This window comes from Mastigoproctus giganteus, chromosome 13 (genome assembly GCF_048544385.1).
Source record: "Mastigoproctus giganteus isolate SK-2022 chromosome 13, ASM4854438v1, whole genome shotgun sequence".
In the NCBI taxonomy this organism is placed as follows: Eukaryota; Metazoa; Arthropoda; class Arachnida; order Uropygi; family Thelyphonidae; genus Mastigoproctus; species Mastigoproctus giganteus.
In genome coordinates this window covers 99,896,743-99,924,283 of record NC_143587.1, presented here as the reverse complement: position 1 = coordinate 99,924,283, position 27,541 = coordinate 99,896,743, and the positions used below count along the sequence as shown (strand labels likewise).

At 36.8% G+C, this 27,541-nt stretch overlaps 1 protein-coding gene across 1 annotated transcript; it reads left to right on the top strand.

Moving 5' to 3' along the window:
* Positions 1-3,860: 3,860 nt before the first annotated feature.
* Positions 3,861-19,180, top strand: LOC150076302 (uncharacterized). Its single transcript, XM_090387583.1, has 6 exons — positions 3,861-4,013; positions 10,607-10,671; positions 11,045-11,167; positions 13,319-13,351; positions 15,624-15,690; positions 19,046-19,180. Exons 1-6 carry the CDS (start codon positions 3,911-3,913, stop codon positions 19,063-19,065), a joined length of 411 nt encoding a protein of 136 aa, XP_090243709.1. The 5' UTR covers positions 3,861-3,910; the 3' UTR covers positions 19,066-19,180.
* The last annotated feature ends 8,361 nt before the right edge of the window (positions 19,181-27,541 follow it).

The window sequence follows — 27,541 nt, the reverse complement described above, 5'->3', positions numbered from 1 at the left end:
AGGCTACTCAATGAGAATCTGTCGGGTATGACACTCTACAATGCGGCTGTCACTCAATTATTGTAGTGATTGGCGATAAAACCACAAATAATCGCTTATTTTGGATTTTAAAGAAAGTAAGAAAACTTGTTCATAGTTAAAAACTGTTCAAACACAAAGACGTTAATGTCATGTTTTCATGTAGTGTTTCTCAATCTGTGTGCCGCGGCGCATTAGTGTGCCTTGAGTATACTTCAAGTGTGCCGCGAAAAATACAAATTTAAAAATAATAAATCCAAGTTTTATAATAAAATTTAATTGTATTTTTGTTTGTTTTTATATAATTATGTTATTTTTTTGCACATTTTTTCTTTAATTTGCATGTATGTACTGTACTGGATTTGTCAGCTATGTCCAAAAAATTTCTTTTAAATTTCATGTAATTCCTATATGTTCTAAAAAGAGATATTAAAAGAACTTTAGTTGGTGACAAAAAAAAATGCGATATAAGAATTACATTCATATTATGTATCCTAACTTATATATCATAGCAATATGGAATAAATAGCAATAGCTGCTGTTTTGATTTAAATTTCTAGTAGTTTAGAAATATATGTACTGTATTGGGATTTTCCTGGAAGGTATCGAGTGTTCCACAATACAATACTGCCCCCGATAAGAGGGCTAACATTGTCGAAGCGTAAAGTCGTAATAAAGCATGAACGGTACACATGTTCGCATGTTCATGTGCTACTGACAGTGTTCCCTTACCAGTAAGTTAAAGCATTTTATAATTATTGAAAGATCTGTCTTTCAATAATTATAAAATGCTTTAGCTTACTGGTAAGAGAATGAAAATGTGTTATTTCCTTCCTATTCAGGAGAATGCATAAGGGTAAACGCGTTTATGAGAACTCTTCAAAGAAACATTTATCAAAAAAAAAAGCGTTGTGTTCATAACGAATTGAATGTAAAATAGCAAGATTTTCAAATACAGGATATGGCGATAATGTCGATAAAAAAAAACTCGCTAAAAAAATCAAAAAAACATACAAACAATGTCCTCTGGATCATCAAACTCAAACGATTTTTTTCCCACTGAACAGTATTCTAAAGTAAAATTAATATTGATTGCTGCACACATAACTGAAGCTTGCCATGTAGAAATCATTATCATTAGTTTAAATTTTCACGATGCGCCAGTAATTTAATAAATACTTTGTATGCGACCAAATCTGTCAGCACGAACCAAAAGAGCAGCTTTAATACCATCTGGTTTCATACCTCGATCCGTTGATGAAAGAAAAATTTAAAAACTGTTTTTATTTTGGAATTGAAACCGATGAAATCAAATTTTTTCTATATGTTGTTCGGTATTTCTACAGAAGTAAAGGGATTGGTAAATCCCTTTATTTATGTCGATTAACAAATTCAGCAGGAAAAAAAAATTCAAACTTTTGCACAGAACCAATAAACGAATTTGAAATTATGAATTTTCTCTTTACGTGTGTATCGTAGACCGCGCTATTATATCGAAATCACCACCCTGGTTCTTCCCAGGACTCCATACAACGTACTCAATAACAGGCCCCTTCAACGCAAAGCTCGTCGTCTTCAGACTCACAGAAGACCCACATTACACCTGCGGAGAGATAGAAGACAGGAACCATCTCATGTTTGACTGTCCCATCTACGAGGAACTAAGATGTATTCTGATTACAAAAGAGAGGTATCTTACAAGAGGACAAGAATTTCTTATCCTCGAAACGGAAGAAGGTTAAAAAGCTTTGTCACGATTCGCCCAGGATCTTTTCGCAAGAAGGGCTCAAATTGCCATACACTGAGGAAAAGAGGAAATGCCACATGACTATGACAACCCAAAGACATTCTCCTCCTTGAAATGGAAGAGGTTTATAACCAAAAACTTGATGACAGACTGCTAGCCGCAACCTCAACAGCCTGAACGGGACTTGTCTGAGGAGTGACCCACAGCCATTGCTGTTGACGTTTCTTTAGAAGAATTAAAGTAGAACTACTAGGGACTTGACCTCGCCACAGCTCTGCTACCAACGCCATAGGCGATCCTCTAACTTGCTCTGTTGCACAGTACTTTCTTACCACTTCCCCAGGGGAAAGGAGACAGTGAAACACTTCATTGTCACGTCTAGGAGAGTTAAAGTTAAATCTACTCGCCAATATCATCTCTAACAGAATTGGAAAAAAAAAAAAAAAAAAAAAAACACACTAGTTCTGTTCGTGTACGGTCAGTAACGCAACCTAAATTATTTTTGGGGAGGGGGATGAATGAACAATACCCTAGTAAGTTAAGCGTCGGTAGCTTTCACGAACCCCTCAAAACACGGAAGTACAATCATATAAAATGAAAATGTCCTTAGTGGGCTTTAGTCTCTCAGCCCTCTGGGTGTTCCCTCCCTATGGCAACGGGTACAGTTTCCAAGTCTCCCAGAGTTGAAAACAATTTTAAAAGTAAAATAAAAAGTCTAATTTTATGCGATTAGGAATTCTTTGAACTTTTAATTTATTACTGTACCAATAAACTATAATTTTTGCTTATTGAGTTAACAAAAGTTATAAACAAAGGTTTTTCGTTCGAAAAGCACTGCTCTTAAAGATATGAGATGATACTTATATTTTACGTTCGATAAAATACTATTGTGCTCATATGAAGCCAAAATACGAAATTAGCATTCAGTTAATTCCGGAAATAAAACTTATTTGAGAAAGTGTTGTCAAGGACACTACTGACACTATGCTACTGCAACAGGATCTGGAAAGGTTGAGCAGATGGGCTGAGAGGTGGCAAATGAAGTTTAACATTGACAAATGTAAAGTACTACATATGGGAAACAGCAACCCCAGAGCAAAGTAATCAACTATGTGGTACTACACTGACAGTGGTAGAGAATGAAAGGGACCTGGGGGTGGTTGTGCAGGCAGATATGAAGTTTTCTGAGCATTGCAGACGGGCTGCAAGCGTAGCTCATGGTGTATTGTCGATGATATATAGGAATTTTTCCAGCAGGGATAAGGAGGTGATTATTCCCTTGTATAAGGCAATGGTCAGACCACACCTAGAGTACTGTATACAGGTCTGGAGGCCTCATTTCAAAGAAGGGCAACAAGATTAGTGAATGGAACAAAGGGGTGCTCTTACGAAGAAAGGCTTACGTTTTGCAAATTACAGTGTCTGGAGACTAGGCACCGGCGAGGTGATCTGATAGAGGTGTATAAAGCCTTGAATGGTTTGAGCATGCTCAATGCTGATGGGATTCTTCCTCTTGCTCAGAATAATCACCTGAGAGGGCATAAATTCAAATTGAGGAAAGACAGATGTAGGATAGAAGTGAGGAAATTTGCCTTTAGCCAGCGGGTGGTTAGTTGCTAGAAGCGACTTTCATCCCTTGTTGGAAGTTGATAGCCTAAATAAGTTTAAGGCCCAGCTGGACAGGTATTTCGAACGAACAGAGGGGTGAAGTGGAAGTGGTTATTTTTTATTTATTTATTATTATTTTTTATTTATTTATTTATTTATTTTATTTTTTTTTTTTTGGCTGATGCTGCATAAGCTTGCTTTCTTGCATCAAATGCCTCTACTAATGCTAAGTAGATCTTTTCAAGAAAACTAGATTGAAGAAAGAAGAGCATAAATTTTTTTTCCGGCTGTAAAAAAAAAAAATAAAATAATAAAATCCTCCCTTTTATAATAAAAAATTTAAACAACTGCCATAAAGTCAATATTTATCAATACTGCCGGGATTGTGAGTCACTACCACGTGTTGAAACATCTTAAACTGAGTAGCACGCAACACTATTATCCTTAAAGAGATATAAAGTCACAGCACAGTGTCGAGATATCTGAAATCAGTGAAACCAACTTAAGCATCCTCTACAACTGTAAAAAAGGTGGAAGATGCACAGCATGGTGATTTCAGTTGCCTTCTCTATGTTGCTCTGCTTTGTCCTCGTATCGACTCAGGCCGAGGAGAAAAGCAAAGCCCAGCAGGCAGTCTGCAGTAAGTATAAAATAGTTAAATTTCTTTTACTTTACAATTTCTTTTACTTTAAAAATGGGGGCGGGGATTAATAACCATATGAACTGAAGATCTGCTACTTCAGATTTGTTGGATCATTCTGTTTCACCGGCCCATTTTTCCGTTCATTTCTGTCTGTCAATGATAATATTTTTCAATATTGTATTTAAAATCAGACAACTAGGTGATTTTTTTTCCCAAGAGCCATCTGGATGTAAAGAAGACGAACAGTGTACTTTCACAGTTCGTCATTCTTCCCTTAACCCTTCCTATTTTCCATATATTTATATTATGAATGATGGTGAATATAAACTTCTGCAACGCCCGTCAGCTTAAATTGCAAGACTAAGTGAAAACGGGCGTCGACTGTTCACAAAAAAAAAAAAAAAAAAAAGTGTGTGCGTACATCAATAATAAGGAAAACATACCGATACCAATCAAAAAAGAAGAGATAATTAATGCTATAGCTATAAAAATATATGAAAGTAATCTTTTCGATGGTACTAAAGAAAATATTTTTAATTCTTTATTACCCTTTTGCCTTTCTTCAATACTGTTCTTTATTTCCCTTTATCTTAGTATTGGCACGCATATTATTCAACGTTTACCTTCTCCATCAAAATTGGCAAAATGCTACAATATTCCTTCTATCAGAAACCCTTTTTCTGCACATAAAACATATATATTTTTTGTTTTTGAGTTTTAGGCACATTTCAGCTACTTAGAACACAATGCGTTCTATCTATTGTATGTCTATAAATTGTGTTTTTCACCCTAGTTTCTGGGAGAAATAAGAAAATGCAATCTTCACCTGACACCGACCAACTCAGCACTGAAAAAAAAAAAGCTCAAAAATTCCTAGCGTCATTGACAGGATTCGACCACCTTTTCCACCCGGTGTGAGAGGGACGGTACTTATGCACCGCGTTACTTGCCAGGGCTAGAGCATAATAATCTAACTTGTTACCAGTATAAAATGGGTGGAACGAAGATATAATCATCTGAGAAATCAGCTGCTGTCCTCTTACGAGCGTAGTTTCCGATCAGATCCTAGCAATTAACATAGAACTATCACTAACTAGTTTCTAGTGGGATCTGATTGCAAACTAGCACTGAATCACATTAAGACGTATCCTTACCACAGGTATAATAAACTATGATCCCTTCAGTCAATTACAAGCTTTGTCATTTGTGAGCTAAAATTAAAGTCCAAACCGTTTCAGCAGACATGTTCTCTTTGGGAATGCAAATTTTGGCATTTCTTTCTGCTCGATTTCAAACCGGATTGGAATCACAAGCAAGTCAGGCCAATTCAGCATATTTTTCGAGTACATTTTGAATGACAAAATTCTTAGTGTGGGTAGGCTCCAAAGAAACTAAACCCAATCATGCAACAGCAGCCCAATGCATTTGGATCAAAAGAGTCACGGTTGTCCTTTCTTGGCCCTACACAGCACACAATTATCTCACATTATTTATCTCATATTCCTGCTGAAGAATGAAACTCTCAAATATTTTTAAAATGAGTTTCCTCAATTTATTATAACGCACAACGAATATATATAAGCACTTTAATAATAAAAAGATTTATTAACATAAATTGTATACATTAGTGATTCCTTACACAGAAATCCAGAGGAATCTTACAATACGTTGTTTATAGGAGTGAACAAACACAGAGATAAAGTACATTGAGAATTTACATAAAATAACGAATAAAGATTTTAAAAAAATAATAAAAATTAATCAAAATGTAATGGTAATTAAAACGAAAATGACTGCAAGTTGAGCAGAACATGAAATGACGTCGGCTAACTAGGACCGGCACTTACATAACTATCCTTTACAAACAGAAAGTTAGGTCAAGATGACATCGCGATATGCCTTATCAATAACATAGAATAGACCACAGGTTGATGTCAACATTAGCATTTGGGAAATATCTCTTGAGATTCTGTAAACGTTGGAGCCTTGATCACAAGGAGGGGGTACTGAGGAGATATCTGCCTGTCAAAAGCCAACCAATCGTGTTCTAGATATTGATGTGATCATGCTTAGCTAAGCTCAAATGAAGGAGTGCCTTTATTTTTATCGCATGGGCTATGTGGACCGTGATCATGTACTGCAGGTTGGAGCAGAGTGCAGATTTAGATGCTGTGTAGATTTGGTGAGACCACAGGTTCGCCCACTTCAGCACCCAGAATTTGAGGTTCCATAGTTTCCTGAGGTTGGTGGATGGAGCGGCAGATCAAACTTCCACGGCATAGGAGAACACACTGCAGAAGTAAGTTGCGAGGTATTTCCTGTTATTTGTTTATTGTGGGTTTTCCACAGATCTATTTTCCTTCCCCAGAAGGATCTCAAGGCTTGGGAACACTGAGCTTGGATTTGGTGTTTATAGGTGAGGTTGGCCTCAAGAATTACTCCTCGGAATTTGACACTGCCTGTGAGAGTCAGAATGTTTCCTGCAAATTCCGGACGTAGAGAAGAAGCAGTATCATGTATGCCGGGTCCATCGTCTCTTCTTGTTGTCGCCACGCATGTACCCTTCCTTCAAGGAATATGATACGAAACGAAATGCTATTTGTTCGATAACCACAATCATCCGCTGCCCAACTACGGCATCAGCCGAACTTTGCAGAAGTCTTTGACGCGCTGTTGTTGTTGTAATAGGGTTTTAGGAGCATCAGCGAGTAAGGCCATATTACTCCATGTATACTCTCTGCAAATTGCGTATGTTCTCTGGTCGATTTTCTGTTTTCTGGACGAAAAACCATAGTTTCCAAGAGGAAAAAACCATGATGTCCTCGCTTGAGACAGACTAACTCAGCCACGGTGTGAAAAAAAAAAAAAAAGCCTTAAATTCCTCACGTCATCGACGGGCCTCGAACTCAGGTCTTTTCCGCTCGATGTGGGGAGAACAACGATTCTGCTAACCGCGAGAGATGCTGCGGTGTATATTCAGAGACAGACACACTGGTATGGACATTACTTCTTTGATTCACAAGCACTCAACACAGCCGCTATATCACATCGCGTCAGTGAAAAATTTAGCGTGTGTTTTTCGGAACTTGCTGGCGGTTTGTATTTTTTGTAATTGTTATTAGTAAATATTAAACTAAAAATTTTACACTGAAAATTAAATGAGAATATCAAGAACAGATTTAGATATTGGATGCACATTTATTAATGATCATGTAGTTGTCAAACTGCAATGTGTGCTGTGTTGTGAAATACTTAGTAATGAATCGTTGAAGCAAAATTTAAAAAGCCACTCAGACGAAGCATATGGGTTTCGTAGGAAAAGCAAGAGGTTTCTTTGAACAGAAACAAACAGAAAATCAAACGACAGCACCTGAGTGCTCCTGCCAATAGCTTTGCAATAAGCTATTTTAACTTCGTATTATGTTTCTTGACGAGTTGCAAAGCTCAAGAAGCCACACACGATAGCGGAGGAGCTTATCAAACTTGTTGCTATTGACATGGTGCGTATCACTTGAGGAGATTAACTTTCCTAGAAGTTGCAACAGATTCCATTATCCAGTGAAACCGTTCGGTTGCAAATTAACGATATATCAAAGGATAACGTGTACTGATTGTGCGCCGGCAATGCTCGGTGCTCGTCAAAGTTTTTGTGCCAGAGTGAGAGAAAATAATCCACATCATCACGTATCACTGCTCTTTTCATAGGCAAAAGCTGGCTACAAAGAGGCTGTCACCAGATTTTGATATTATAATGAGACATCATTCAAATGGTTAATTTTATAAAAACGTGGGCTCTCGCTAGCAGACCTTTTAGTCAGATGTGTTGATTTTGGATCTAAATATGAACACTTTCTACATTATTCTGAAGTGAGGTTTATCTAATTATTTTTCAAGGTTATCTAATTCTACCTGGATGCTAAAGGTAGCATATCTTTCAGATGCATATTCTGAAATTAATGACCTAAATGTATCGATACACGTTATAATCAGACAACTAACTGGATTAGCTGAGAAGATAAGTTTTAAAAGAAAGTTCAAATTGTGGAAAAAGAGAATGGAGGAGGGTAAATTGCTTCTTTCCCGACTTTAAACTTGCTAATTGAAAACGGAAATATTAATTTTTCTAACAAAAAAAAATATAATTTTCGAACACTTGGAGAATTTGGCAACTATTCCTGCCAATGGAGATGCTCCAAAACGTCCGAGATATGGATGCTGACTACAAGAAGGACAAAGCCTGCAGAAGACGTATCATCAGGGAGCAGCACTAGTCTTCAACCGAGTGATTGTTTTTGCTTGATCGGTTTGTTTATATTGTGGAGAAAAAAAACGTTTTCACGTGTTTACAACTTTTTGTTTTTAGAGTCTTAGTTCCTTTCTATGTTAAACTTTCTATGTTAACATTTGCTGTTATGGGCATTATGAAAAATTACTTATTTTCCCTAATTGCAATAAAGATATTACAGATATCACTACATCCCAAATGGAGATTATGCAAAATTTACGTGGGTGGGCATCCCAGTCCATTTTGATTAACTTCCGTGCTATTTTATAAACATTCATTTTTTTCAAAAGCAATTTATGAAATTGCAAAGTGAGTTAACATTCAGATAATTTCGGAAAACACATGTTCAGTGAATTCTGGTTGAAGATAAAAAAAAAAAAAAAACTTGGGAAATAAAGCAATGAAGGACATTCTTCCTTTTGCTACGACGTACATGGATGAGTCCAGTTTTTCAGGCCTCGCAATTACAAAAAATAAATTAAGAAATTGACTGCAGCCAGAGAATGACTTAAGATGCATTCTCTCCTACATAAAACTGCGACTTGAGAAACTTGCAAAAAAGTTGTTCAAACGGCACTTAGGTTGATAATATTACATATTATCAACGTATATAATATTATATATTTAATACTTAAGTTTATTACACAATATTATGAAATTTTCTTGTTTGTAATTTTTTAATAATTACTAGGGGACCTCTCCCCCTGTTCGCCCACGCTTTTCTACGTAAAATGTAGAGGTATATGGAGTAAGTCAAATCGTTTTACGTATAAGAACGCACTGGTCGATATCTAATCAGGAAATGACCTAATTATTTACCTGTGCAGTTGTAGTCCGCGGCATTATCAAGGTCGAATAAATATCACGGTAAATCTTCAGAACGGTGTACACCCTCCAGCATGGCTACAAGCAAAACAGTGGGAAAGCAGTGATTGACAAGCTGTGACTCCCAATATTTCGACAAACGGACAGGAACAAAGAAGTGATTGGCAGATGCCACTGCTTTCCCCGCCCACTATCCTCCTACGTTTATATGCCTATGGTGTTTTTCCCCACATTTTCTATTTTTAATCGATAACTAGTTTCCCATCTTAAATCAGCGGGATGGAGGGATAAACACCTATTTAAGCTGAGCCTCCCCCCGCCTCCTTGACGACACAAAACAATCAGAAAAGGGAGATGCCTTCAGCTCTCAATTATCGCTGCCTTCCTCGCTTTCATCGAAGTGCCTGCCGATGTATACTATACTGGACTTCAGCCAATATCACTATGTAATTATTTACCTGCGTTTACGTAGGTCACTTGGGAAATGGCCTTTTGCTTTGAGTTCCATAATACATGAGGAATATTGTTGCATCCCAAAGAGCAGGACTAAAATATTTAACTGAAATATTTAAAAACTTTGTAAATATTTAAAATATTTACAAAATATTACAACTACAGTATTTACAAATATAGAATATTCGTTAATATACAAAAAATGTTACAATGGAGCATCAAACGTCAGACAGGGATCACGTGCACGACGTTGGCGAACGACATGGAGACAATTGTCAATTAATTGCATTTGCAGTGACATAATTGCCTCGCCCTCTTCTTCCATTGGCTTGAATAAATATCACTAGGAGGAAAACCTTTTTAATGTATATAGAGATTATAAAATAACATAATTTTCAAAACTTATGTGAGAGAAATTTTGAATTTTTAATGAATGGACGAAGATACGATAATTATTGTAATTTCATTAAAAATTATATATTTTGCTTTTCTTTAAATTTAAATTATTCTCAGAAAGAAATTTCGTATTTATTAATTATCACGAAAGTAAGATAATGATCTTAATTTCATTTAAAAATATAGTATTTTTGTTAGCTTGTGTGTTTTATTTTCAAAGCACCTAGCTTTAGTATGGAAGTCCTTTCAAAATTGTTGATTCTTTTGGGGGGGGGGGGGGGTAGAGACTTGGGTCACCAGATCTCCACCATGCTACATTTTGCGTCACGGCTTAAAAAGGTTAAGAACCCCTGCCTTATACACTCACGTACCGGCAGGTCGGGAACATCACTAAACGCGCGCTGTCTTGGAAAAAATGACATATAGAGGGTTCTTCCTATGCCCGTACTGTACACATCCTAACGCTTCGACTATTTATTGCATTCCCGAGATCTTGCTCTTAATCCAGTGATGCAGTCCTCTTGCTCCCATTCGGATAAGCGATTCGTAAACATTACACTACGATTGTTTATTATTTTCACCTATGATACGTTTTTGCGAAACTAACTAACTGTACATTTATTTTCTTTAGATTGTCCTGAAGATAAAATGAAAGAATGTGTTGATGAGCAATATCCATCCGAAGCACACTCTCAGGTAAGTATAACAAAATTAGGAAACAATCTGTAATTACTTTAACAATTTTATGATTTATATGTACCAAGATATTTAAAAAATATATAGGGGACACCGTGTGTAATGAAGCCATAGTGAATTTAGGCATAAAGAATAATTTTCAATTGCTTCACTTCCAACTTAAAAACTTTTAATGAATTACTTCAAATAGGACCTCACTACTCAACGAAAAATACTTGCTACCGTGAACAAGTTTTAAAAAAGAAAAAGGAGAAACAATTTTTCCCATTGGCCCTTGCGGTGAACGTCGTCCGGGCCCCTGGGCCAATAGGCCACTGCACGTTACTTATTATTTTTATATATATATATATATATTTTTTTTTTTTTTTTGCAGAAAGCTAAAGATATTTACCAGGAATGTGTGAGGAAAGGTAATGTGGAATGTAACGGGGACACATGTGGACAAGACTATAAGAAACTGGTTGAGCTGTGTAAAGATGATAACAATTTTAAAGCAGTAAGTATATATATATTTTTTTACTAGGACCACCATTTTGCTATCTGGGATATATAAAAGATATCAAAATATTAATTATATTTATTCATTATTACGAAAGGAAGATAATCTTACTTTCGTTGAAAAATATTGTATTTTGTTAGCTTGTTTCTGTTGTGTTTTATTTTCAAAGCACCTAGCTATAGTTTTGGAGGTCCTTTTAAAATTGTTGATACTTGACGGAAGGGGGTGCTTGCAAATGAACTAATAACTGAATTAAAAAGGATATATTTATGCTATTGTCACAATGGCCGATTCGGTGCTGACGTATCTCACGATTATCTGTTAATTATTAGGATTAATAAAAAAAATATGCATTCTAATAATTTTGCAGTCCTATTCAAACAACCATCTTCCACAAAACTAGGTAGACGCTTATTCTAACATCGATTTTAGTCTCTGGCTGAAATCAAATTTCTGCAGATCTAATAATACACTACCATTCTTTTGCAATTTAAATTTGTTACCTTTTGTTTGTTACCTTTGGTTTACTCAATCCATTATATGCCGTAAACACTTCAAATTAGTTGAGATAGAGGCGGGGGAATGATATTTTTTATAATTCCTCTTCGGTTAAAGTCGGATTAACCGTTTAGTACACCAATTCTGTTTGTTCCTTAAATTTCAGTTAATTTTGTAAGTTACTTTCCGAAATAGTTATTTTTAATTCTTAACAATTTTAAATATTAACTTCGCTAAGGCAATCGCGGGAGCCTAGTGGCTAAGTCCCCACCTTCCTGCACGGGAGAGAAAAGACCAGAGTTCAAATCCCACCAATGCAATAACCTAGGTGAATAACAGCTATTATCTGTACGCGGCGGCCAAACACGGTATTAGGTAGTTGATCATAATTCAGTGATCATTCTCTGTAAATCCGTAGGATGAAGGCCGAATATAAACAGTGTCGTTGATCGAGGAGTGTCCCGTTAAAAATAAACGAGGTGTACAGACCAAAGAAGAACCAATATTTTCTTTACTTTTCGAACAGGAAGGTACCCTCAGGAATAAAAAAACCTCGTAACTTGTTCAGTGAATGAAGTGTCCCATCTTCTTTGCTAAACATATACAAGTTCATTCCAGATTATTTGCTTCTTTTTAATATCGTTGTTTAAATTAACTGGGATAGGAAGAAATTCAGTAGGAATGCGTTTAAATATGTCATTATTCATTTTCTAAGAATGACTATTTATAATTATCAATCATTAAATGGTCTTTTTATTTTAACTACTAAGATTTGAAAGGAATAATACAAATCTTCCGTATTAATTATTTAAATGTCTCATTTTATTATTTATGGCTTCAGGATTTTTTTTTTTTTTTTTTGCGTCCTTCGGTCACCTCTTCATAACGGCGGCGTCATCCAAAAAATTTATACCACGGTTGCCATCCTTCATATTACTGAAAATATGTTAGCCCAGGATCAGGGCTGTATGAACGTTATGCTATGTACAAATAAAGAATTTCCCTAATTAAACTTGAAGTACATTACGTGGAACTACTAATAAGAAAATATGAGTAAAATACACTTTATCTTATGAAATATTTAATATATTTATATCGATAAAAGGATAACGATTTTAGACCTAGAGCAGTATCAATAACTGTATAAAATTGGCTACATTTAGGATATCTCTATTGAAAGTCTCGGAGACAAGATCTATTTTTTGGGACATTCATTACAGAAATCCCGTCAATGACGGGTGGACTTTCATGGGTCCTTTTTACAGCATGGTCACTTAGTCTCAGGATCGCGTTGGGTAATTTTATCTCCCAGAATCTCAGGTTTCTCTTCTATCAAACAGTCGAAAGGAAACAAGCAAACGCAGTCGCATATAGAGATACCTAACAGCTTTGGCGCAACACACAAGAATAGCCTGCTCACATCATTCACTGCTTTTTCATATCTAAATCCTTTTGAGAGAATAGTGTGTGATAAGATAACAAACAACTAGATTTCTTTTAGCAATCAGAAAAAATTAATACAAAATACATTTTCTTGAAGAAAAAAAATTATTTTTTTTTTCGTTTGGTCAGTTATTTTTCTTGTATTTTGTTTCAAAATGTATTATATTAACCATCCAGGATTATTGATATTTATCTTTTTCATTTCAGTTTGAAGAGTGCATTAAGGATAACGAAGAAGAAGTAAGTATGCTTTTTACATCTGCAATTCACTGTTATTAGAAATCGTATTTAGTAGGCTATTTTAATAATTATTTACATTCAGTGGTCAGTTTATTAGTTCCACCAGCTTAATAGTAATGAACAAATTGAGTTGCAATTGATTTATATTTTGGATGGTTGCGGATCTCTATTCTGAATAACTCGTTCCATCTCATCCCACAAAATTGAATTGAAATGTGGTGACGCAGGCCAGAAGGCTCAAATTTCTCATATTCCCGAAACCAGTTCTTTATAATTCTGCTATTGTAATGACATGGCACATTATCCTGCTTGGAAGAATGCATTTGCAGATGGATTAACTGCGCCATCCAAATGTTCTTCCACTGGTATCCAAGGGCTCAAAATGCATTATGAAATCATTCGCATAACGCCGCCACACCTGTACCCAGTACGCAAGGCGTAGCCTGACCATTGCATTATAAAAAGTAATAATCACATTTTTCCTACTAGCAAAATTCCTGTATATCATTGACAATACCATATGACCTGCTCTGGCAGCCTGTCTGCACTGCCCAGAAAACTTCATATCTGACTGCACAATCACTGCTTGGTCTTTTTCATTTTCTACCACCCTAAATGTAGTAACCACACGGTTGGTACGTTTCTCGGTAGTTACTTCTACCCATATACAGTACTTTGCATATGTCAATATTAAACTTCGGTTGCCACTTTTCATCCCATCTGACCAACTTTTCTAGATCCTGTTGTAGTAGCACACTGCCATTATTGTTATTAACAACCCTGGCAACCTTTGTATCATCTGCAAACTTCGACATCAAACGTGATACACTTTCATCAATATCACTGATAAATATACAAAACAACAGTGCGCACAACACCTAAGCTGTGGGACCCACTAATAATAATATCAGTCCATCCACGAAGAGCAGCGTTTACCACTGTTGGTGGAAGAAATGGGAAAGCTTAAGGTTGGAGAAAAAGTTTTAAAGAGGAAACACCAATTCGTAGCCAACATTTGTTTCTTATTTAAAATTAAGTTTAAAGATTTGGGGAAAAAATTGGATCAAACCGCTGACATACCCGAAGCAGTATGACACCGGAAACAGAATTATTACCTAATTTTTATACAGTGTTATCATTTCAAATGCATAGCAGTTAGTCGCTATGGTGGCCATCTAAAATTAGAACAGTTTCAACAGAACTTGGATTACGTTTAAAATCACCCCCACCGGTAGCACACTGGTTATAACCATCGTCCACCCACATGAGTTGGAACAGACCCGGTTCTAATTCCGTTAATAAAGCGAGGAGTTTTAATATGCATCATTTTTTTTCATGGTTGAGTTAGTCAGTCTCATAGGAAGATTGCATGGTTTTATTCCTTGCGGAAGCTTTTATCCAGAAAACAGCAAACCGACCAACGAATCAACGCGAATACAAATACCTGGCATCCTTTTGTCTAACTGAAATGATGTAAAAACAACTGATGTCGTCCAGTACTAGCTTTATCAGAAATAGCCTGTCGGGCATCTTTCCCGTGTAAAGATATCCGTACAGGTAATAGATTATAAAAAACTTAAAAAAAAAAAAAAAAACATTAAACGTCTTATATGCTGAAAGATCATAAAAAACTACAAACTAATTATTCTTTCTCTAACGAGTTCCGAGGAGTGAACCATAACAAAATTCTTTGGATAATCACACCTAGGGTTGATGTGCACTTGTCCTAGGCACAAATTTCTTCGGTAGATGGAGTCCCTACTCTTGTCTCCAATTTTTATGAGCCAACGCAAGCTTCAGAGTGAGCAAAAATGGACGGTATAACGTCGATGCTGAATTCAATGGTTTTGAAACTTTATGCAGCAACTTTCCTCTTATCGCAACTAGATTTGATTGTAGCTTTCTCCCTTGTTTATAATAAATAATTTACCCGAATAACGAAACAGCAGATTTAGAATTATTTGAAATGTGCTATTATTTACATAGCATTAGTACAGAACAGTTAGCGTTTCTACACTTTTATGGTTGCTTGCTAGTATAAAATCATATCATAATTATTTCAGCATTTCCTTTTAAGTAAGAAGTCACAGATGCATCCTTAGAGATATACGCAGAATCTCGTGTGTTTTTTTTTTTTTTTTGTGCTTTTTCCCCCAGACGGAATTATGTTTTTACATTTTGAATGTGATCTACTATAAATGATAAATGGTTTGTTATTACAATTATATCCATTTGGGTTCGCCGAGCTTGATTTTCCTTTTATTTCCTATAGCTGAAAAAGGAATGCAAATCTAAGGACATCATGGATTGCGTGAAAAATAAATGCAAACCAGGTGGAGGTAAGAAAGTGTTAACTTACGTTAGAAGTAGGCTGTTAGTTCGCCCCTCTACCTGTTTATCGAATGCATCAAACTTCAATTCTTCAGATTAAACGAAACAAGAAAAAAGCCAATGTTCTCCTTTTTTGTTTTGCACTCCGGTTATTAACAGTAAACCAAGAACGATCCTTAGATCGTTACCCTAACCCAGTGGTTTTCAAATGGGGTGGCGCGGCACACTAGGGTGCATAACACCATTCTTGGGGTGCCGTGTAATTTCGGTTAAGTTACTTAAAGTTATTATTTTATTTTTTTATTATTTTTTAAATTTATACATTTATTTCATTATAAAAATGTGTATGGTGTCCACTGCACCGTATCTTTTTAATTTTTTGGTAATCTATGATTGATCTTTATTTAGTACCGCGATATAAAGAATAAAATTATTATATAGGTATATATTAAAAGTCGAAAAGCACTGCGTTAGGTATTTCTTTTGGCCTAGGGGTGCCGTGAAAAAATTACTGGGACACTAAGGGTGCCGTGAACCGAGAAAGTTTGGGATCCTCTGCCTTAACCCTTAATAAACTAAAACTACAGTTACATGAACATAATTTAGTTCATATAATTTTAGTTTATTGAAAAGTGCATTTAGAACTACACTATTTTATTCCGAAAGAAAAGCATCGTTTCAGATTGGTACAAAGCGAGCTGCTCAAAAAATTAAAAAAGTGCAGAAGTCTATACTCATCACTTGCTAAGTATCACTTGAATCCTGCTAAGTAATTTCTCTTTCGACTCCTTAGAGCAATTACTTAGCAGAATGCAGTGAAAGTGATACAAGTACTATGTTTATATCGAGAAACGTGAAGAAGTTAGGCTTCTTACATTCGGTGGCAGCTTTCTAGCCCACAAAAAAATTTCCCAGAAACCAGATATTAACGAAGGAGAGAATAAGTACATATTTTTATTACGAAAGATAGAAGATATGACTGAAATTAATCAAATTGTTTCTAATGTCAGATTACCTCTAAAGCATCCAGTATTGCTATTCCGATAGCTGCAGTTCTTTTTGCAATGCAAATAAACAGTAAAGAGAAGGAGGCACCCAAAATAAGTTTTCACAAGAACCTTTTCTTCATTTATTCTAGAGGAAACTCAGAAAAACTAAGGATAAAGTACTCTTGGGAGATCCTTGTACTATCATCTGTAAATATAATTTATATTTAATGGAAGAAAGGGACCGATATAAAAAATGTAACAGAAAGAGAAAGAAAATCCGTGCTGCTCAACCATTAGTATCTGATATCCAGAATTCTTAATTAGTAATATTCGTACAGAATATTCAAGATTTATTATAATAACAACTCTTCTACCACATGATTTTAATATAGTTTATTAAGCCTATAGCCCAAACCAATATACAGAACATCTATAAAAATTTTATGAAGACCTTAACAACTCTTCTTCAGAGAGACCTAGATAGACTTCATGAATGGTCAGAAAAATGGCAGCTATGCTTTAATCCAACAAAGTGTAAGGTATTACACATGGGAAACAGTAATCCCAAAATAACTTATTCACTTGGTGGAGTTCAACTAAACCTAGTACTGGGGGAAAGGGATTTGGGTGTTACAATACGGTAAGACAAAAAATCTCTGAGCATTGTAAACAGGTTGCAAGGAAGGCCCATGGTGTCCTATCGATGATCTATCGAACTTTTGCAAGTAGAGATAGGGACGTGATAATCCCATTATATAAGGCTTTTGTTAGACGACACTTGGAATACTGTGTTCAAGTATGGAGACCGCACCTAAAGAAAGACATCGAGCTTCTTGAAAGGGTGCAAAGACGGGTAACTCGCCTGGTGAAATCGGCAAAAGGGCGTCCTTATGAAGAAAGACTTCGAATATGTGGGTTGCAGAGTTTGGAAACTAGACACCTTAGAGGAGATTTGATGGAGGTGTTTAAGGCTCTGAGAGGCATCAGTAAATTGAACCCATCAGTAAACCCAGATTAAAATTAAACTGATAATAAAATAAAATACCATTGTATTTTATTTTATTATCAGTTTAATTTCAATCCGGTTTTTATCATACCATTTTATTTTAATAAAAAGTTTATACGGTTGGTGTAGTATTGTTACAGCCATTATGAACTCTCCAAGACCTTCAGAGAAACACAACCCAGCAGGGACAAAAGAACCCACATATGCATACCTTACATACCAACAATCAGTATAAAAATAGCAAAAGAAGCAAGGAAGTATGGAATCACCACCTTCTAGAGCTCAGCAACGGTGAGCGGATGTCAAAACAACAGCCCAATAACCCAACAACCCTAAACGTTCTATTCATAAAATAGACTTCAGGTGGGGTACATACATAGGAGAATCGGAAAGAGGACACCTGAAGAATTAAAGAAAATAAAAAATGCGAAATATAGAAGAATCCTAAAATCCGAACACAGCCATACATGCATTCCAATGTGGTGACACATGGGACTTCAACAATATTAAAATCCTCTATACAGACAACCAGCAAAAGAAAATTTAGAGGTCTTCTTCATAAAAATTTTCGGAACCTCATCAACTAACAGAAAACAAGGAATCTAATTTAACCTTCAATATTTCCGCCTATTCAACATGAAAATAAAGGAACATATAGAAAAAAAGGAAAAACAAAATACTCCAAAAATCCAGAAGAGTAGCCCACACAACCCCCTACAAACTCCTAGTACCAGCTTGCAGATGATCTGAGCACGAAGATGGCGCACCTCAAACAAGAATCACTGGATCTAGGATAAAAAAACTTGGCACCCTGCTATTGGTCAATAGACTTAATCCTATAATGTAAATTGTTGGCAGCACCTCTTGACAGTATGCGCAAGAGTTTTGGTGGCATCGGCAATCAGGAGTCTTGCAGCAGGTAAGAATTTTTATGTATGCATGTCCGTGTGCATTTACCTTAATCTAAAGTAAAACACTGTAGTCCTAATGTAATTGAAAACCCTTATAATTTACAATTATTAATTAATTACAAATGTTCCCATGTAACTCCTGATATTTCTCCCTCCTAACAACGAATGTTTGCTCTGATGATAGGCAATGGTAAGCTGCCCGAAACGTCATCTTAAATGTATAGTGGTTTGGCATATAAGCTTAAACTGTATTATTAATATCACGTTGTAGAAGAGTGGTTACTATGACAATTAATTTTCACGGGAAAACAACCATGTAACGTCCTGGCGTCCCCTAACTATATTCTCAAAAATGTTCAAGAGATTATTGATCATTTTTCACCGTTATTGTTAATATTATTACCATTTAATATGACATGAAGAAAGCAAATGATAATTCTTACTTTTTTATTTTTAGCCCCTCCAGGAACACCATAACGGAAGTAATCTAGTTTCCGACTCCAAAAAATTGGTTTCAAGACAGGAATATTCAATTCACGCTTTGGAAAGTAAACTTAAATTTTCTTCGCCTCATGTATTGGCATTAATCTCAATAAATGCAATATAAAGAATTAGTATTTTCTTTTTCGCTGATGTGTCAAACATCTTTCTTTAATAGGAGCAGGAACTTACTTTGGAATACCAGTGTAAAACATTCAACGATCTGTTTCCTCTCCAAAACTGAAAGTCAGTATACATAAAAATACTAACAAGTCAGAATGATACCTATTCGCATCTAGAAGATGACTTTATGATGGCAATTAATATTCATTTGTAATGTGTATTACAAACGAATATGACTTTAGTTTTAATTTAAAAAAGTACATTCTTTTATGATGAACTAAAAAAAAAATAACATTTACACGAAACAAAGGAGGTATATACACTAAGTTAGCATTGCATTAGCAATGCCCCCTTGTGTAGAAATGGACTATCTATGATGCTGGTGAAGACTCAAAGTCGAGAACGACTGATGTCGAATTAGTTTCGATCGTCAAATGATTGTGGGGGCAAGATGTGCATGTGCCAGCAACCAACATGGTTATGTCATTCCTGTTTTGTGTTGTCACGAGTCTACAATGATTAGCGCTTAATAGCGGTCGAACAACCAGCCAAAGGTCACACGTGCGACCTTTGATATACAACCTTTACATAGCAGTGATGCAGAACAGTGGCCTGCCTAACTAACCAACCAGTAAAATGTGGAAATAGCAAGACGAATATCTACATCGACTTAGTGTTTAGGGTTACATGTCCTGCGGCTCCGAGGGTTTCCCAACTCAGCGTTATAATTTTGTGACAGGCCAGACAGGGTGGATTAGTATACGTTTCTGTGGGATTATGTTGTTCATCTGGATACTTAGCCTAGGGGCACACGGAACACCACAGTCCCCTAATTATCGTCCAGTGTGGCGAAAGGCGGACCAGGGCGATAGGTTCGAAAGTTCGGGCGGGGCAAACCCTGGTGTCGCCTGACAAGTTTGACAGATAGGAAGGGTAAGGAAGTGAATCATTGGAAGATTTCCACCAGGCATTTGAAGGATGGAGTAGATTGAGAGGCATCCCTGCAAAGACAACCAGCACTTCACATGAAGCACTGAAAAGAACAGTGTAATGTATTTAAGGTAGTAGAGCCCACCTTAAATATATTGCCCTCGGTGTATTAGGAGGGATTAAAGTTATAGGGCCAGAGAGCCCTAAGTGGAGAGAGGGTGGTAATCGCCGTCAGGCTGAGTAAGTCAGAAGGATCTGACATTTCCACATTGGTCAGACCAGCTCCAACCAGTATCAGCATCCTGCCTCAGAAAAGGAATCAGAATGGCGTCAGCACAGGCAGTGGGGGGTACGTCCAGTTAGGTTGCGTCTACCCAGCTGCAGTCACGTTTGGAGGGGGTAGCCTATCAGCAAAACAAGGTATGTACACACACCCTATGATACCTACGAGCAAACAAAACATTTTGTAATTATTTTTTGACATATATTCAGGGTACAAACAGCGAGAGGACAGAGAAAGTTAATATTCACTCCCATATTTGCCCAGTTTCATTCAGACGGGATCACAGCACCCTGAATATGAACAGCACACACATTTTTAAAAAGACCACAACATAGCATCCATTTGGTCATCGCAGTTTACACACACACAACTGCACATCTTAACCTGCAGGCACAGTGCGTTAAGATTTTCTTCTATTATCAACACATATTGAGGAGGGCATATCCATAACAATTAGTTTGGACATTCTCATTCGTTCATACTGTCAGCTTCACTCGTCACAGCGCTATGAATATAGACAGCACACAAAGACTAAGTTCACCCAGCCATACACTGGGATTCCGACGGGGTAATGCAGTTGTCCCAACCCGTGCAAAGCCCGCCTCTCACACAGATGCATGCTTGTTATAAAGACAGCCACTCTTTGTATGCCACAGGTGTCAAAAGTTTATTATAGATGGCTTGGAAAAACCAGTGTTTATTTTGTACGAAAGTTTTGGCTGCAGATAGTATGAGACCAGGCAAATTAAAACGGCACCTTAAAACTATGCATTCTGAATACGTTGGTAAGCCCATATAATTTTTCAAAGAAAATTATGAATTTAATAAACAAGAGCAAACAAGAGCCACTCCTCAACCGCTCTCATCTCAGTGATAGTCTCGCTACGATCCGAATTTCCAAGCAACAACTGATGCAGGCCATTAATACTCTCCCTCTCACAACAACCACCGGTGACGATGGCATCCCCCAGTTCATAATCAAATGTTTAAGTGTCTTCATCATCGACTCACTCCTCAACCTATACAACAGATGCCTCGAAGTTCATTTCTTTCCACCCCAGTGGAACAGGTACTCTGTCTGGCCCCTTCCTAAGCACCAACAATCGACGCTCCCAAGCCAACATAGGCCCATTGCTTGCGCCTCTGTATTGCTAAAAATTCTGGAGAAAGCATTGCTACCGTCTGTCACCCATCAAATTCTCCGTGACAGTCCTCAGCAAATACACTATGGGATATCAGGAAGGTCAACTATAACTAACCTTGTAACAACCACTCTGCACATCTTAGATGCCTTCGAACAAAGACAGGAATTGTCAGTTATATATCTTGACATCCATTCCGCTTTTGATGCCATCTATATACCTAATCTCCTACGTCTCTTAGAAAACTACTTCAATTTTCGCGGCGATGTTCTCTGGTTCCTAGAATCTCTCCTATCGAAGAGGACCCTTGTTCTAAAGATCGGAACAAAGACCTTCACGCGCCACATAACTGCCGGTGTACCTCAAGGGGGGGGTCCTGTCTGGCATTCTCTTCTCAGCAATCATGGTGCCATTTGTGACCAATAAGTGCAATTGGATCACATATGCTGACGATGTCAAGCTCCTTACTAAAATATCGCCATCCAACTCAGCATCCGAAATCACTCAACAAATTACGAACAAACTGGAGGACATGGCTGACTACCTCAATACCTTCAACCTCCAAATCAACCCCCTAAAATCAGCACAAATAACTTACTCTCTAAAGGGCAGCCCAACAACGTTGGAGCCTGTGCTTAACGGCTCCTCAGTTCCAAGTGTTCAAACACACAAAGATCTGGGGGTCGTCTTCGACTCCAAACTCTCTTTCAGCGATCACATAAACCTCATACAGTCGAGGCTGAACTCACTACGCTGGGTCGCCAAACAACAGCTGCTCCACACCACCGACCCACAACTGGTAAAAAGATACATCGTATCAATCCTTTACCCGACAATACTGTATGCTTCAGAGATATGGGCCTCGGCCGCCGAATCCAACATCAAAAGAATATTCTCTGCCGAATTCTGGCTTCTAAAATGGGCCAACAGCAAACTCCACCTTCCCCCAGCTCTCAGATCAACGCAGTTGGCAGAAGCTCTTCAACTACGCAGGCTCCGGTCCTACATCGCAGAAAGAAGGCTGCTGTTCACCATCAAGATGGCCACCGGTAAAATTACAGAGCCGAACTTCTGGGATCACTGCTCTTGGCGCATTCCTCCCCCTTATCTCCGGTCTTCAGCACAGCTGCTAGCAAACCGTAACCGGCTAGTACTAACCGACAGATTCCTGCCAAAGCAAATGCTGCCCTCACTGCACGCCATCGACGGGGACCTCCAAGAAGTGGTCAATAATAAAAAATACAGGAAGGGTATCCTCGTCGGACTGAAAATGTAAAACTCTGCCTTGTTAATAATCTGATTTATCTTTTTTTCTCATGTGTATCTCTTTTGTAAATATGTTTTGTTAACCCCTGGCACCACCATGCCGTGACGGGACTAATTGTATGTCTATCATTGCTGCAATTAAAGATTCTATTCTATTCTATTCAAACGTTCAAAAAAAAAAAAAAAGTTTCTGTTCCATCAAATGTATTGTCGTACCAAGTTTCTTACAGAATCGCGAAAAGTAAAAAACCACACACAATAGGAGAAACTAGTTTTGCCAGCAGCTATTGATATGGTTAAAATAATGCTCGGCGAATCATATGCGAAACAGTTGCGACAAATACCGCTTGCTGATAATACAAATGGCAGAAGAATCGATGATGTATCTGAAGATCTTTGCGATCAGTTATTTTCTCGACTGCGTACTTCGAAATTCGCCATACAAGTAGATGAAGATGAGGCAAATGATGTAGCTAAAGATGCTCATTTAATTGCATATGTTCGATATGTTGCAGAAACTAATATAATGGAAGATATATTATTTTGCAATCCCATTCCTGGAAAGGCCACATCCGATGAAATTTTTAATATAATTGCCACTTTTTTTGATGAGAACGACAAAGTGAAATAACTGCATTGGACTCTGTACTGACGGAGCACAGTCAATGTCAGGACACAAGGCAGGTCTTCAAGCTAATAGATGTTAGCCATTAGTTAATAGATGACTTTCATCAACCGGTGAAATACCACCACTTTGCTTATTGGAGGCTTGAAGTGGTGAAACCCATGTTTAGTCTCTAGAGCAAAGTTTCCGGCACCCCCCTCCCCCCATACTTCTCCAACCCATGCACGGTACTAAGTACTATAGGTTTTGATACCTTTCATGTTTGGGGTTTTCATAAAAAAAAAAAAAAAAAAAAAAAAAAAAGCACCCGAAGTTATCTGGACGCACTGCATGCTTCACAGAGCAGCTCTTGTGTCAAAAAATATGAGCGAGGAACATAACATTTTTACGAAAGTTAAACTACATAAAAAACAGTCTTTTAAAAGTTAGGTTGTTTGCAAAGCTGTGTGAAGATATGGAATCTAATTATACCTCACTTCCATACTATTGTGAAGTACGCTGTCTATCTCGTGCTAAAGTGATTCAAAGGGTGTTTGAACTCAAAGAAGAGATTGCAATTTTTTCTGATGAAGATTATATTATAAAGATTATAACAAGGGGCAAATTTATTTAGGAATGATAACTTTTGGTTGAAATTTTTCGGAAAATTGAGTGTTTTGAATAAATCAATGCAAAGACCACAAATGCATTCACTGATTCAAAAAGACAAAGTGAAAGCATTCATAAAAAATTGGAGCTATGAAAATCAAATTTACAAAAAAATAAGTTCGGCATGTTTCCACTTTTAAATTATTTCTGCGCCAGAGTTAATATTGAAGCAAACAAAAATCTATTTACTGAACGCTTGGTTTGCTAATGCACTTTTCACATTATTTCGAAGACCTTGATTTTACAAAGTTCGCGTGGATACAGAATCCATTTGTCGATGAACCAGATGATGAATCTGGATTGACAACTATTGAAAAGGAAAAATTGATAGAATGATCAGGCCATACTTCATTGAAACAATTTCAGAGTGAAACCCTAGTTCAATTTTGGTTGAATCGAAGTGAAGAATATAATACTTTGTCAAGCAAAGAAATGCAAGTACTACTGCCATTCGTAACATCATATTTATGCGAAACGGGATTTTCTGTATTAGCTGCAATGAAATCGAAATATCGAGCCCGTTTGGTAGTAGAAAAAGAGTTACGAGTAGCACTCTCCTCAATGATACCTAGACTTGATAAACTTTGTGCTAATAAACACATCCATCCTTTGTGCACATCCATCGCATTAAAAGCAAATTAATTTAAAAATGAATATATATATATATATATATATATATATAGTAAAACCTTGTTATTATTCTGTCAATTACGTTTTTTCATTTTTTTTTTTGTATTAATACATTTTTTACCATTTAAAAATGTCTATTATTTTATGAAATAAAGGGGGAGGACGCAAAGATTAGATTTTTTTTAAAAGGGGCGTAGTCACAAAGTTTGGAAACCACTGAATTTAGGATTAGCTGTGTACTAACAGGATGTTGATAGCCTAAATAAATTCGAGGAAGAACTGGACAAACTTTTAGAAAGAATGTGTCAAATGGATTTTTTTTTTTTTTTTTATTATTTTGGCTGATTCTGTATGAGCTTGCTTTCTTGCATCATATGCCTCTACTAATGCTAATTAGAAAGCTCCTCATGGCATCGATTCTGTAAGAATCAAACATTTGCTTTATACCCTATATTAAACTATTTTTTAAACATAATTATTTTTTATTACTAGCGCTTGGCATAAATTTCCTTTCGTAGTTAGTTCTATTTTTTATCTCCTGGTACGGTTTTTTTTTTTTTTTTTTTTTTATATATAAGAACGGATAGAGTATTCAGTAACTTCAAGATCTGCTCTAGATGGCACGCGATGCATTTCCAACGTAAGTGGCACACTGCAAGAAAATGTTGGCCACCCTTGTTCTATGCTGTTTCCAGTTCTGTATTAAAAACTTTTATTTCTCGGGAATCCTGAGAATTACAAGTTTGGTACCGAACAGTGATGACATATTTTACGAAACAATAATAAACTGAAATTTTTGTAATGTACAGAATGTGCAGTTTTTTGTCCAATGGATCAGAGATAGCCCTTCGCTACCCACCTTTTAAATTGAACACATAAAAGTATAGAAAACATGTATGCGAAAATATGCACTGGAAGGTTTGAAAGGAATTTATATTTTAGAACTACTTATGATCGGAATTATTTCTTTCATATTGTAGATAATATTTCGTTATTATTAATCAAAACCCCCTCATTAGCCAGATGAGAAAGTACACATTTTAGCCTAAAAAGGCTTTGATACGACAAACTATACAAATTTAAATAACCGCTTAATTTGTAAGTTTACTTAAGCAGTAAATCCATATTCACCAGCAGCACAATTGTAAATGTCACTTCTGCTTTCGTTACAGTAAAATGACGTGGTATCGTATAATTCCAAAGAATGTGCAAATAGTTATCTTTCGAAAGCAAAAGAGCTTCTTTATTCAAAGTGCTCGTGTTATCTTTGCATACATAGTGAAAAAATTCGATATTCTTGGAATTAGATTTTATCGTACGAGGTGCGGAAATAAAGTTCCCAGACTAATGCCACTAATGCTGTTGCGGTCATGTTCAATGAGTTTGCAAATAATACAAAACACGTAAAGTTAATGCTACTAACAAAACAGGTTGCAAGTAACAACCAGTTTTGTTAGTTATGTTATTTGGTTTTTAGGAGCATTAGCAACTAAGGCCATATTGCACCGGGGATATGCGGTGGTCATTTTCTGACCTTTCCGCATCCTCCGTATTCGGTGGTCACGGGCTCGAACCCTGGTCTAATCAAGAAGCGTGTACTACCACTGCTGCTCCTGCCCACCTGGCTACGGAGGCGCCTAGTTTTGTTAGTAGGCATTAACTTTACTTATCGATATTTTGCGAAGGGAGCAAAGAACGGATATCAGATTTCGCTGCTGGGAAAATCTCCAAAAGAAACAGAAACGTACGAAGTGTTAAACACTGTTCATGGTGATAGAACATTAAGTCAAGTCAATATGTTTCAATGGTACAAGTGGTTCAAAGATGGACGTGAGGATGTTCGCGATGACACAATTGGGCGTCCGTCAACCTCTCAAAATGAGGAATGAGTCGCAAAAGTTCTGGAAATTGACAAGAGATCGTCATTTGATTCTCAGAATGACGGCTGATGAACCAGATATGAATAAGGGGACGATTAATCAAATTCTGCATGACGATTTAGGGAAAGGCAGGTGCGCAAAATTTGTGCCACACAGCCTCAGGATGAGTAGAAGCAACGAAGAGTGTCATCATGCGAAGACTTCAATCAGACTTAGCAAGACAACCCTAATTCCCTCGACTGCATTATCACTGGAGATGAGTTATTTGTATTTCAGTACAACTTGAGGTGCAATATGGCTAAGTAGCCATATTTTGCACTGAAAAATTCAAGCACAGTATGACTCAAAGACGAAGTGTCAGAGCATGAAGTGGACTTCAAAATCATCAAGGCCAAAAAACGTATTGTTTAAAGATGTCCAGGTTCACAATTCTAATTGTGTTTTTCGATAAACAGGATGTGATTCACGAGGAATTTGTACTTGAAAGGGAGAGTTAATGCTGCGTTCTACGTACAGGTGCTTCAATGATGATTGAAGTGCATTTCCAGTGTGAGTCCGCATTTTCGAGAGGTAGCTAGTTACTGCTGCAGGACAATGCCCAGGCCCACTCTGCGTTTGTTGTGAAGACATTTCTGACAAAACATGGAATTGTACAGATCAACCATACACCACCTCTCCCGATCTAGCACCAACAGAATTCCTCTTCACAAGGTGAAAATTGCCCTCAAAAGGAAAGATTTCAGAGTGTTGTGGACAAACTAAAACCTAATCGCTGAACTGAACATCATCCATTTGGACGCTTCTGCTGACTGTTTTCAAACTTTCAGAACGGTGTAATAAATACATTCAATCAACTAGCGATTACTTTGAATAAAAATAAAACCATTTTTGAGCTCCTTCATTTTACGTTCTTTTTCTTTAACCAGTCAGGAAATGTAGTGTCACA